The sequence below is a fragment of the Miniopterus natalensis genome, chromosome 19 (assembly GCF_054644295.1).
Source record: "Miniopterus natalensis isolate mMinNat1 chromosome 19, mMinNat1.hap1, whole genome shotgun sequence".
NCBI classification, from domain to species: Eukaryota; Metazoa; Chordata; class Mammalia; order Chiroptera; family Miniopteridae; genus Miniopterus; species Miniopterus natalensis.
The window spans coordinates 17,860,359-17,875,025 of NC_142099.1; the positions used below are offsets into that span (position 1 = coordinate 17,860,359).

Genomic DNA, 14,667 nt, shown 5'->3' on the forward strand with positions numbered 1-14,667 from the left:
CTATTACTACCCCATGTTGCCCTTAGAGATGGTCTTCACAACCTCTTCCAAAGGGGACTGGGAAAGCCTTCTTATGTGGCTCTTGGAAGCGTTTGAGATATAGTACCTATTACTCCTATGAAATAAACAGTTCTGTGGTAGCCGTTGTTGGGAATACTTTGGAAACGCCTTTTTCTCCCTTCTCACATGGAAATACTGTTGGATCTCTACAAATTTCCACAAGTGGGATGAAAACTGGGTGTGTCAGGGATGGGATCTTTACTTCTTTCTCCCACTCAATTCTAGGCTATTTAATAAAATAAGAGATTTATGTGTCTCATAAAGAAACAACCAAAAAAATGAAGGTTCCTGGGTCTCACCTTCAGAAACTCTGACTTATAAGTCTGGGGGTTTAGAAATTTGCTTTTTAAATACATATTCCAGGTAATTAATAATTCTGAAGTAGGTACTAGTGGACTATACTTTGAAAAAGACTAGTATAGATACTGAAAACTGTCTATAAATGTTGAACTCAGAGAAAGGAGAAATCTGCACTTTTCTGCTTGTGGTCAGGGGGCTGGCGAGGAGAAAAGTGAAGAGTAAAGATTTACTTGTTTATTTTTTTAAAAAAACTTGAGTGCCTATTTACAGATCCCATGCAAGGACAAGAGAATACAAAGATTAATAGGACAAGAGTTTTAAACCTAAGGAAGATTTTAAGTTTAGGGAGAATGATTATACATGTAAAAATTTAGTTGTAACACTTCCACAAATCTATATAAATTTATTTGGTTAAAAAAGACATATATTCAGTACTTGAATTGGAATTACATAAATGGCTCACAGAAATTTAGTAGAAAAGTTAACTTCACAAATGGAGACCTATGAGACTTTGAATTAATAAAATGGACTGGGAAGCTGAGAACTGGGTTGTTACCTACACTAGTGCAGTTGACATATACTATAAAATGTCCCCTTCTTTTCTTTCACCCTCTCATTCCCACATTTTAAAAGTAGTCATGATAAAGTAAAATATATGAAGTCAGCATAGCTTTATAGAATGCAGTTTTGAACTTTTTGCCCACATTATCAAGTGACATTGTACCCTTAAAGGACTCAAGTAAAAGTGGGGTAAACACAATGAAAATTAATTCAGAAAATGTTGACTTTTACTGCATGTGGAAGCACAAGTTCATAACATTACACATTTTTAAAAAATGTTTATTTATGAAGAGATGGGAAGAAGAAATGAGAGCTGTTCTTATGAGACTTTATAAGATTTAGAATTATGGAAAACTGTAACTGGCTTCCTGGTGAAGCAGGAGATTCTTGTCACCAGGAGTATTCAGAAAGTCTGAAGGATACTCCACTAGAAATATAAATCATTCCTACAATGGAAAAAAGGTAAGGCTAGATGAGTCTAATGGTAATCATCCACCCAATGAATACTCCACTACTTCGGTAGCTACAAAACTCTCTACTTAAGGGGCTTCCAGTCAAATAGCATCACAATATGTATCCAAAAGAAGGGCAGGAAAGGATATCTGGGCACAGCGAGCAACAAGGACAAAGGCACAAATGTAATAAAACAAAACAAAATTCATCATGGGGTGTTTGAGGCTCTATAAGCAGTTCAGTGTTGCTGGGTGTTAAATGTGCCTATGCGAGCGGTAGATGGCCATGCTGGGGAGTCAGGCAGGGGTCTGATGAAAGAGGATATTAGATGTTACATAAGGAAGCTTACATTTTATTCTGTAACCAATAATCATGTTTTTCCATACATATACTTCAGCATATGCAATCAATTCAAGTAGTGTTTATTAAAATCTTCTAAACTAAGAAAATGATATTCAATATTCACTCTCTTTCTATTACTAATATGGGAATTTATAGAAACTATCAGCAGATAAACATTTAGAGACCAAAGTTAAATCCCTTCCCATCTCAAAATATCTTGGGACATTTTTTAGCGTGGTGGGGTAATAACGAAATTTTAAGTTAACAGCATAATTCAGAATGCATTCTTAAATTAATAAATTTCTTTTTTCCCTTAAAAAAGAAAAAAAACACATGAAAAACCAAGTAGATTAAAGATCTGTGCCAATTCTAGGCTTCAAAATTGGCATACTTCAGAAGGACAAATACTATTTTTTTAAAAGTATTTAATGAGAAAAAAATTGTAAGAACCATTCTAATAGAGGTCAAATTCCATTGTAACACATATGAAAATAACAATAAAATATTAAAAATGTCAATTAAAAGACCCATTAAATTATATTTTGTTGTTTTCATTACAATATTCACCATAAACTATCTAATGCAATGAATGTTTTCACAGAGGCTGTCCATACATTACTGGACATTAAGGTTAAGTAATATTTATACTTAATTACAGGTTTGCTTCAGTTTCCCACCACCTGCTTGATTCCTCTCGTTTCTACTCCCCCACCCACTCCAGTGTGGACATTAAGGGAAGAGTGGGGCACTTAGGAGGGGATGTGAGCCACAGTCTTCCTGAAGTCAGGGTCCATGCTCAGAATCTTCTTTCCTTCCACGCCCAAGACAGACAAGAGTTCATTCAGATTGGCCCTCCTCCAGTCAGGAAAATTTTCTACACTGTTATAAACCATCCGGCTAGAGGAAAGAAAGGAAAGGAAAGATAAAAGGAAAAAGGGAAACAAATGAAGAAAGGAGAGAAGAAAAAGATGCTCCTATATAGTCTTCTCAGTGTTCACTGAGAATTTAGGATGAGAAATAGATTATAAGTGTGGGAAGTCAATATATTTTAAAGGTAGTGGGTTTTTTTCGTGTGTGTGTGTGTTTAAACTAAAGAAAAGGAAAAAGACCACATCTGTATTTTTAGTTGTGTTTCTTCCTGAGGGGGTAAGAAAGTAGCAAAATCTAACAGAAGTTAGGTATTCATAATTAAAATGATTCCCTCTTTAGCAGATGCTCAAGAGCCATTTATGCCTCTTGGTTACAATGTATAACAAATCTCTTTCCAGTGGTAATATGAATCATCTGTTTCCAAACTTGACTGTTCACATAATTTTCCAAGGAGACCTGAGGAACTTCTCAAAATACGAATATTTACCCTCCCAGCTTCCTCTCCCAAAATATGGGTTCATGGGTCTAAGAATAGAACTGTTTTGTTACTGAGGGTGGGGGGATCCCAAGGTGATTCTGATGATCACCCCGGTTTGGAAATCACTGGTATAAATATATTTTATTATAGATGTGTTCTACACATTAATGGAAGTAGACTGGCTTTTCACATGTGCTTTAACTCCCCCAGTATTTATTGCAATTTGCTTTATACAAAGCATTTACTAAGTCAGAGAGGGATGCTATCTCTTAGATAAAAACATATAAAAATTGGAAAAACAGGTATGTTAAGTCTCTTTGAGAGAAGACTGAGTTGTGAAACAGTGCTAATGAAATAGAGAAAGAAAAGAAGGAATAGGCTATAAACGTAACAAAAATATTAAGTCAATAATATCAATTACCCTATAGCTGTACACACTTTAAAATTTTCATTGCTTTTGAAAATAGGCAAAAGCCTGGAGGTTATATCCCAAGGGGCAAATGATAATTATGAAAAAAATTGTATAGGTACCAATGAATGCTCATGTCAGAAAATCTGTTTCCTTAAACTAATGTAGTCCTGATGAGTAAGTGACTCTATTAGCTATTCAAAGTATCTCCTACCACTATTCCAGCATTTCTTTGGTTTCAAAAATTACTATTTAATTATGCAACAAACAAGATAATGGCCAAGCCTGAAGGACTGTATCACTCATTACAAAAATTATATATTATCTACACATTATGTGCAAACAATTTGCTTAGTGCTAGAAGTAATTAAAAACTGAATGATGCTAATAGCAAACACTTACGTGGCTCTTACTATATGCCAAAAACTATTCTAAACCCTTTATTTACATTAACTAATTTTAACTATATAAAAACCCTAAGAGGCATGTTACTATTAGCACCAGCACTTTACGGACTGGAAACTGAAGCACAGTGCAGTTAAGGAAATTCAGCAAGGTAACAGATGCAGTAATTGGACAATCAGATTTGAACCTAGGCACCCTGGCTCTACAGTCTGTGCTCTCTCTTATTCAATACCCTATGATGGCTCTTTTCAAGGAGTTTGCAGGTTAGCAAGAAATTTGTGACATGAACACAAGTAACAGTATAAGGCACTATATTAATTCATTCAGCAAATATTTTTAATGGATAGAAATCCTGAGAGATATAGGTAAAGATCTACTTAAGAACACAAAATTTAGTTAAAAACAGTTTAGAATAAGTGTTTCATTATAGAAAACTTTGTTAGAAATAAGAACAGAAAGAATGTATTTCAGAAAGAATATATTTATGACTAAAAAAGATGTTTTCACCTCATATGGTTATAATTTTGTATAGTATAGGTGATAACATAGTTGACTCCCAAGCCAAGTTTTGTTTTAGTTTTTAAAATTTTTAAAAAATCCTCACCAGAGGACATGCCTAGAGAGGAATGGAGAAAGAGAGGGGGGTGGGAGGGAGGAAGAGAGACAGGAGAGGGGGGGGACACATCTTACAATGGTTCCCAACTCACTCCTAGTAAAAGCCAAAGTCCTGACAATGGTAAACAAAGCTCTACTGAAACAGCTCCTCTTCACCACTCTGAAATACCTGCTACTCTCCACCTAGCTCACTGTAGTGCAGCAACCTGCCTTCTTTCTGATCCTTGAACACTAATCACATTCTTACTTAAAAGCATCTGAACTGTTTGCTTTGCCTGAAATACTCTTCTCCCACATTTAAACATGGATTATGCCTTCATCTCCTAGTCTTTGCTCTAAGTCAGCTGCTCAGGTAGGCATTCTGTCACCACCGATTTAAAACTAAAGCTCCCTACTCCAGCACTCCCTCTCCCACTTTCTGGCTTTGTTTTTCTCCAAAGCACTCGTTCCTTCTAATATAACAACCTATTTATTTTGTTTTCAGTCTCCTTCAGCACATAAAATTCTAAGTAGCCTATGAGGGCCAGAACTTTTTTAACAGTTTTGTTCACAGTTTATCTCTAGTGTCTAGTACTGTGATTGCACATAATAAATATTTGAATAAATGAACAAAGGAGTCTTTCATACCCTTTGCCTCATCTAAAATAAGAAAATAGTTACTTTTGTGATTAATAACAGTGACAGTTATATAAAAATCATATTTAAAGCAATCTGAAGTGAGTTATAGAACTTTTAATCTTTTTATTGTGAAATAAAGCAAGTTCCTGGGTGATGCTGATACTGCTGGTTTGCATAGCACACAATAAAGATATATTAAAAAAAAAAAGAAAAAAAGAAGTTGGCCGTCAGTCTAATTGCTGGTCCTTTGAAGACTACTTTTCCTCTGGCCCTTTTAAAATATCCCATTTGTATTTTATTTTCAGCAGTTTTACTATGTGTCAAGTTATGACTGTCCCACCATCAGGAGAGGGGTCACAGGATCAGATACGACTCCTTTAATCTAGCACTAAGTTAGTTAGCTTTACAGAAGGATATAGGATGAGAAATTGAGCATGCACAGTGCCTTCAAACTCATCAGGGGGCCAAGCAACTATTTACATGCACAGTTTCTTGGCTTTCTCCCCAACTCACACAGAGTACACAGAGTTGCCAAGGGCAGTTAAGGTGCAAGTGGTAAACCCCCATACAGAGGTGTGCCTTGTTTTCCTGCTAGTCTTATATTCTTCACTTTGAATAAAGGCCTATATGCCAACTCACAGTTCTCTCACTTCAGATGAAATACCACAGATGAAGTTTCAGAGTAAATTTAAGATAACTAGCACATAACATTCCATATTTGTCTAAACTCAGTTTATTTCCATATGAGAAGGCAGACCCAAGGTCAGATTTTTCAGGCAGACCTAGGTCTACTCGAGGTCCAGGTTAAATATTAAATCTCATCTCACACTGTAGACTGCAAATCATTTATTCTCTGGGATACAAAGGCTTACTGAATCTCTGCCTTGAGGTCTTTCATCAATTCTGTCAAGTTCTTAACAATAATCTTTTCTAACATTTGCTTCAGCAGTATTATTTCTCATCTCTCCTTTTAGGTCTCCTACTAAATATATTAAACTTTCTTCATCTTCTATTTCCTTTCTGTATTTTCTCATCACTTTATCTCTCCATGCTTACTTCTGTATATTTTCTTCCAACTTACCTATCAGTTCATTAATTCTCTTTTCAACTGTGTCTTATCTTCCATTCAACCCATCCTGAGTTCTTAATTTTGTTAATTATATATTTTCAGCTCTAGAATCTTCATTTTAAAAAGTTTTTAGTTCCCAGTTAAAATTTTCAATATTGTCTTTAATCTCATCAGCATGGATATTTTCAAACTATGTCTGATAAATCCAATATCCAGAGATGCTGTGACTTTTGTTTCTACTGTCCATTGCTTCTGCTGGATGTATTCATGCTGCCTTGCTTTTTCCTAGGTCTGTTTATTTTTTTATTGTGCCCCCGTTATTGCATTTGCAATTTTGAAAAAAATAAATGAAATCTTCAGATGATCTTCTTTAGAAGACCTTTCAGAAAGGACTTAATTTTGCATTCTGTGGACTCTAGCAATGCAGGATCATTTCCCTTTAATTTCAGGACTGATACGATTTGAAGTTGAGCTGCAATCACTGTGAGAGCTTATCTTCTTCTACTGGTACCCTAGACTACAGCCCTTTGAGAACCTAAACCAAAAGAATTAACCAATATAGTGGGGTAAGCACTAGACACCTGTGCCCCTTTGAAGCTACCATAACTGCTCTCCGCCATTTCACCAAAACTGGGAAATGCTCCCAGGCAAAAAGTATACTCAAAAGTCAGGCTCACATTTCTAGGCTGGTAATTCTTTTCTATCTTGTTTACTTCTCAATGTCTTCAAACAGATTTTTGTTTTTAAAATACATATACTTGGTCCCTTTTCTAGTTCTACTTAGAGGACTGGTCCAAATCACTTAGTCTGCCATTACCAAAGCTAAAAATTGAGTAGAAGAACTTTAAACAATATAGCAATGGAATATATCTAATTCAAGTTAAACTGTACCTGGAACTCAGATATCTTACTATACCCATCAAGAATTTTTTCTGTCAAAAATAAAACCAACCAAACAAGCACCTAAAATTCTATTTTTAAAAAAGATGACATTAAAGAATGACTAATGTTTACAAAAATCAAGATAAATTATTTCTTCATATACTTTATTAGAAAGCACGTACTTTAAAAATGTTTGAATAAGTGACAAGTTGGAGAAAACATTTTTTTGCAACCTAGAAGTGCAACTTTCTTAAGAAATTAAATGTTTAAATATTTTTGTATATATGTATTTTGTAGAAAGCAATTCTACCCTGAAATAGTATTTAATTAGTTGTATATAATAGACCATTCCCCTTTATCTACATCAAACCTTTTTCTTCCTAATACCAGGTTCAGATAAATATCTATTAAGCATATACTGCATGTGATCATAAAGAAAAATAAGATACAGTATATACTCTGGAGAAATTTCCAGTTTTATAGAAGAGCTATAAAGAGACACTGTGATAATGGCTGTACAGAGGTATACACAAAATGCTGTAGGTACACAGGAGAAACATCATGTAAGCATGACACTTCCATTAGTGACATTTCCATTAATACCTAAAATGCTTGTTTCTTTTAGCGATGCAAGGCTAAGCAAAAAAAAAAAAAAAAAAAAATGCGTATCACATATCAATTTATATTTTAAACTTTAAAAAACTCACCTTTATATATAAACATAAAGAATTATATAGGACACCAAGGTGGGGGGGAAAAAACCTGATATGAAAACTCACCCCATCGGGCAGCGCCCTCCAGCACACAGCACTGACAAATTCGTTTGTATCATCTTCTTTTCGGTCTTTGTCAAGAACACTTTTAACTGTATCAAACTTAAAAGTTAGCAAAGTCTTAGAAAGTCCTTTATAATATAGGTAAAGAGAGTTGTTCTCGCTTCCTAAAAAGTTGAAAAAAAAAAATAAATAGTTTTTTAGAATGGGATAACTCAGAATAAGGACAGCACATTCATAAGTTACTTTACCACTCAGTGTTTAAACTCAAAGACTAGTATCTTTTATGGTTAAGTTTGAAAGACCAGAGCATAGAACCTCATGGGAATCATGTTAGAAAAGATTCCACAGAAAAAAGCCACACTTCACTAATCTAAAGAAATAATCACTGCTGAATGACAACACTGGGAATTCTAAGGCTGAAATTACCATATAAACATCATTTCTGGGAAAGGTCCTAAGAAGAATCAAAAATTTGTTATTACTGCATGAATCTTTAATTATATCCAGAACAATTTTATCTAGAGAAGAAAAAGAAAGTTATTGTACCTATAAAGGCAAATTTTAATAACCTACAAAAGTTATCTGCCATTCCCCAATAAAGGCATTACTCTACTAGGTGAGCGGTCTAGAAACCTGTTTTTTGAGCAGCCTATGAGAAGCTGGATAATTATGCAGAGACTTGCTTTGGCAGGGTTTAGGTTCACATACATGTGGAGAGTCAATTTTATTCAATAAAGGCCAAGTGATTTGAAGGTACTGATGAAAGTTCATATATTCAGGCATTACATATATTAGAGCAGTTGAACAATACTGTACTTGATTTTTCTACTTCTGATTTTAAAATGTATAAATTATCAACAATAAAAGCCCCACAGGAGCAGATCAAGATTACTGCAATAGATTGCTTAATGAAGAAAACACTTTATAGGGGAAAATGACTATCAAGCTCAAGAACATAAATAATGCCTCCAAAATTAGCAAAAATTAATATTTTCTGTCTTTTACATAATATCTATATAATGGAGAACTAAAACAACATATTTAAAAATCTTATGCTATTCCATGCGGTTAGGATTTGTTATTGTTCAGTTCAGAAGGGACGGACTAATGCAGAACAATTTGAGGAAAATTCAATATGCTACTTTCTGAGTGTAGAGATCATTTCGTGACTTGGTATGTACTATAGTTCCACTGAATGCAATTTCAGTAACAGATACCTGTTAAAAAGATCTAGGAAAAGACAGTTTCACTTACCACAAGCTATGTAATCTCCATTGGAAGCGAGGCCTACAAAGTTTTTTTCATTGATATGACCCTTGAAGGAACGTAGACAGTATGGTTTCCCTACATTCCACAGCTTTAACTGGCTGTCCGTTGAGCTAAGATAAACACAAAAAGTTAGAACACATTTAAGATTTCATGGCAGAAACTCATCACTACTAATTACAGGCAATCTAGTTTGGTGGTTAAGAATGCAAAATCTGAAACCAGCCTGTTGGAATGCTTAGTATGCCATTAATTTGTTTTTAACCTTGGGAAAGTTATACAACCTCTCTGGCCTAAGTTTTTTTTCATCAGTTGAATGTGAGATATAATGATTCTTACCCTATCGTATTAGATGAATCTTATAAAATTTTGAAAATGAAATTAATTCATTTAAAATGCTTTTAATAATCTCTAAGCATTAGTAATATCATTCGTAACACCATACCACCACCCTCAAATGAGAATGCTCTATTGAAAGCTGTGCTAATTTCACAGATACAACTTGTTCCACCTGTTTGATTCACTTTTTCTTAAAAAAAAATTTTTTTAATCCTCACCCGAGGATATTTTTTTCCATCGCTTTTCAGAGAGAGTGGAAGGGCGAGAGAGAGAGAGAGAGACCGAAGTGCCAGACACATCAACTGGCTGCCTCCTGAAGCACCCTGACCAGGGCGAGGATGAGTCTGCAACCGAGGTACATGCCCTTGGCTGGAACTGAACCCGGGATCCTTCAGTCCGCAGGCTGACGCTCTAACCACGGAGCCCAGCTGGCTAGGGTTAGTTTACTTTTCAATTCTTGAATTGTATACTGAATATAAACTATATTCATAGCTTAGCTGTACCCGCAGGGGTAGAATACTATAAATTGTTGAATGGTCTATATAAAGTAGTTTATCTTACTGAAATAATATGCAAATGCAGTTATTTACCAAAAAAATAACTAATATAGAAATCACTGGTAATTCTATTATACAGAGACAGTCTCGGGACTTAAAACTTTTTTCTTTGTGAAAAAAAAAAAAAACTGGATCATACCACACATTTTGTAAATTGCTTCTCCTTCATTCATAAATTTGAGTTATTTTTTTGCTGTAAAATAATTACTTTATTAACGACTACACAATAAATCATCTTTTTTCTTACTCTAACATTCATAGAATAAGGAACCATGATAAGTGATTTACATACACTATTTTATTTAAGGACTCACAACATAAGATTAGTACTATTATTTATAGATGAGTAAACTGAGATTCAGAAGGTTGAAGACATTTTTGAGGTACCACAGCTAGTAAATAGTAGAGTCAAGACTGAATCTTATTTCAGAGACCAAACCCTAAACTCTTGAAATACTTCTCTATTCTTAGGTATTTATGTTGTTTTAAATTTGGTTTATGAATATCCCTTTATGTGTATATATATTTTTTAATTGGCCAAGATTTCAGAGGTTACAGCAATGTGTGTATTTTAATCTTACTTTTCAATATTTCCAAGTATACTTGTAATGAATTTGTTCTAAATATTTCTAAACTCCAGTATGTCGAAGAGAAAAATCATCTTGATTTATAAAAACTAAGATTAAAAAATTAGTAAAAATACAAACAATATATCCACGTTAATAAGGTCAACTAAGATGTCCAATATATACAACTGAGTATACATATACTTTAGTTGAAACAAACTGATTCAACATACATAAATCTGAAATTAAAGAAAAATATTTTTATCGTATTTAAATCTGAATAAAATTTTAATTATTTATTGTCTATTATTACTCCTAATGATAGAATGTTTTTTGACTGGTTACAAATTTAGATTTGTGAACCAATGACCTATACTACTCCCCTTGTAAAGCTCAGTTCCCACTTTCTTTTGTTCCCTTTTTTGTAACTCAATTCAAATTACCAAATTCTTATCTAGGGCAAACAGCATGAAGGAAGATGTGGTGGGAAATACCAAATATAAGGCTCTGGCATTAATAATTTCCTAAGAGAGATTAGAAACTAAGTGAAAAAAGAAAACAATATACCATTTAGCTTGAGAAGAAATGATAAATATGAAAATGAGAGATATTAAGAATGGGTATTTACTAGGGTAATACCGAATAAAGAGAACTATAAAACGGATCACAGAAAGAAAGGACTGTCTCCGGTAGCAGAAAAGCTTTGTCAACAATATTTTGGCAAATGAGATTTATTTACCTGATTGACATCTTGTTACCTTCAACAAAAGACAACTAAAAACTGTACTATATATAAGTCCCTAGGTCAGACGGTTCTAAAAGGGCATTTGCAGGGTATAAGCAGTCATAGTGGGAAAGTTCTCTTCAAAACACATGTAAAACTCACCATGAAATCATAAGGAGATCAAGTAACATGGAATCATAAAAGTCAACCAACTATTACTTAAACCAAAAATAATATTACAGTATTGCAATGTATATATATATATATATATATATATATATATATATATATGGAATAACATTAGTTGACTTAAATAAAACACTTTCTCATTCTATTTCCTCAACTATGTTGTTTCTTCTTCCAGAGAAGCAGTGGCTAAAATTCAATCGGAAGTTCAAATATTTAAGGGGCGACATTAAAAATTAGTATAATCAGGATTTAATTCACAACTTACATATTAAAGTGAGCAATACAGATCAGAATATGCATGTACTTTAATTAGGCAAGTTATAAAAATCTACTATTTAAGAAAAAGTGCACACACCCATGGTGTTACTCTTTATATACATATCCATGGTGACATTACAAAATGGTAAGGATGACAGAGCTCTATGCTCAGTTCAGCCTCTGAAAAGAGTAATACTCACGCAGACACAATTTCCTCACCACTCACAAACTTTGCATAAGAAACTGCTTTTCGGTGCCCTTTGAATACCATAATTGGCTGTTTAGTGTTACGAAGATCATAGTAGTGGACACAGTGATCTATAACAAAACAAAACAGAAAAATGTAGTAAATGAAGAAGTGGGAAGCAAAGCTAATTTTAACTGGTTTTGGTGTTATCAAATGTTTCATGGACAATGTCAACCTGTTAATAGAAAACTAAGGGCTATGACTCATTTTCAAAGATAAGGAAGATATAATGGGTTTTCTTTTTTAAATCTAGGAAAATATGGTTGCATTAAAAAACATAAACATACACACATGCCAATGTCAGTCTGAAAGGGAATTCAGAAATTCCACTGACAGTTCCTAAGGGTTCAAAGTAACTGGAAATTTAAAAACAAATCTTAAATTTTGATGGCTTTATTAAAAAGCATATTTTGGGCTTCTTGCTAAACATAATGCTATATAATTTTATTTCCAACACTTGCTGTTGTAAAAACACTTTCTTGAGAGACATTGTACATATAATAAAAATGGTAAGAATAAAATTCAATGATTTTCACTAAATTTACTCAGTGGTATAACCATCACCATAAATGTTTTAAAACATTTTCCTCATCTAGTAAGATCCCTCATGCCCATTTGTCACCCACTGCCCTGGGCTATCAATGTAACTACCTATCTATAAATTTGCCTTTCCTGGACAATTTACATAAATGGAATCATTATAATACATAGCTCTTCTGTATGGTTTCTTATACTTCACATAATGTTTTTGAAATTCATCCATGCTTTACCATGTGTCAGCAGTTTTTTCCATTTTATTGTTGAAGAGTATCCAGTATATGATATACCAATTTTGTCTATCCACTTTTTTTTTTTTTTGGTTATCATTAATAATGCTGCTATGAGCAATCACATTCAAGTCTTTCTGTGGACATGTATTCAGATCTTAGGGAGATACCTATAAAAGTGTAATTACTGGGAAATGCCTAGATTTTGTGTTTAACTTTTAAAGAAACTGACAAATTGTTGACTGCACCATTTTTACATTCCCAGCGGTGATGCATGATGGTTTTGGGTTTATTTCTGGGTTCTCAATTTGTTCCACTGGGCAGACTACACTTTGAGTAGCAAGGCTATAGAGTACATTTATTATTATCTTACTAGAAAGAGTTCTTTGTGTATTCTGTATATGTGTTCTAAATATCTCACCCCAATTAATGCTTTTAAAAATTATTTCTTTCAGGTATTATTTGATGAACAAAAGTATTAACTTTTAAAATAGCCAAGTTTATCTACCTTTCATTTATAGTTCATAGTTCTTGTATCTTAAGGCATTCCCTGCAACAAGATTGTGAAGATATTCTCTCTTAAATACTGTCTTATAAACAGTTTATAGTTTTGCTGCTCACAGTTAGGTCATTTGATCACCTGGAATTGGTTTTGTGTATTTCATAAGGTAGAATTACACCATCATTTCCCCATATCAACTGTCCAAAAATTCCATATTTTCCAAACTCCTATGCAATATAATCTTTGTCAGGTATCTACTCCTGCACTCAATAAAGCTGTTTTCATTCACTTTTCCTTATCCTTGTTTTAAATGCGTCTCTTATAAAGAGTATAGTATTGCACTTTGAACAGTTTAACTGTCTTTTTTATTTGGACTCGCTAATCCATTTCCATTTATTATAATTAGATATATTTGAATTTCTATCAATGAGCTTATTTTGTTGGGGTCTTTTAAAAAAAATTAGCCCAAGTTTTCTATGCTTCCCCCCACGTTCCCTTTCCTGTTTGCTTTTGGATTAGGCAAACATTTTACTCCTTCCCTCCTTCCCCTCTTCTCCCAGTAATAGTTTGGATTTTGTACTTTGGTTCTATTATTTTAATGGTTTCCCTCAAAATCATATCATGTATTTCATACTTTCCAAGTGTTCATAGTGATTACTCAATATTAGTTAACAGCTAAGTAAAAGATGCCTGACTTTAAAATATCTCTGCATTTACCATAAATATAAAATTTCTTGTGAAGCTCATTTTTTAAAAGATCTAGCTAGAGTGCTAATTACAGGCTGGAAGGCAAGACAGACATAAATAGATTTAAGATTTACTGGATGCTTCAAAGTTGTTTTTAGATTCTAGCACTCTAAAAAATACATTTTATGTATGACAAAGTAATAGAATAATTTGTTTCATGAATACTGACTTTATGCATGCCACTTCCATATGAGTTCACTCAAATTACTTGGAAACTTAAAAATAAAATGTCCTTGATATTCACCCCTCCCCCCATTATCTATGTAGTATAGATAGCTGAAACACATGTTCATGAATGTTATGACATTAATCAAGATTTATTAAATAAATATTCAGACATTCAATTTATTTAAATGTGAAGGAAAAACATCATCCCCACTGGCAAATGCTGTATAAAAGACAAGGCAGATTTATAAACCTAACAAATCTAAAATGTTTCCCATTACTTAGATAAGACAGGAAAATATAGTAAAAGTCACCCTGAGCAATTACATATCTACCTTACTCAATTTCTCTATGTTAACTCTATATCATGAATTAAATTAGGTGTCATAGCTACTTAAACTAAACACCAGGTTCTCAAGTTGAAAGAATTAATTATATTTTGGTGACAGGGATGTTGGGAGAAGAGGGAGGAGAGCAGAAGGTAGTCCATAAACTAACTTCA

At 33.4% G+C, this 14,667-nt stretch overlaps 1 protein-coding gene across 3 annotated transcripts in view; it reads right to left on the reverse strand.

Annotated features, from left to right (window-relative positions):
• The window catches only part of COP1 (COP1 E3 ubiquitin ligase), a 93,440-nt gene that overhangs the window by 9,048 nt on the left and 69,725 nt on the right, over positions 1 to 14,667 (reverse strand). For all 3 annotated transcript variants that reach the window (XM_016221443.2, XM_087828287.1, XM_016221442.2), the window contains 3 exons: positions 11,938 to 12,055; positions 9,093 to 9,217; positions 7,842 to 8,002 (listed from right to left, as the gene is read on the reverse strand). In XM_016221443.2, the coding sequence (XP_016076929.2) occupies positions 7,842 to 8,002; positions 9,093 to 9,217; positions 11,938 to 12,055 (404 nt within the window). The remainder of the gene's footprint in view (positions 1 to 7,841; positions 8,003 to 9,092; positions 9,218 to 11,937; positions 12,056 to 14,667) is intronic.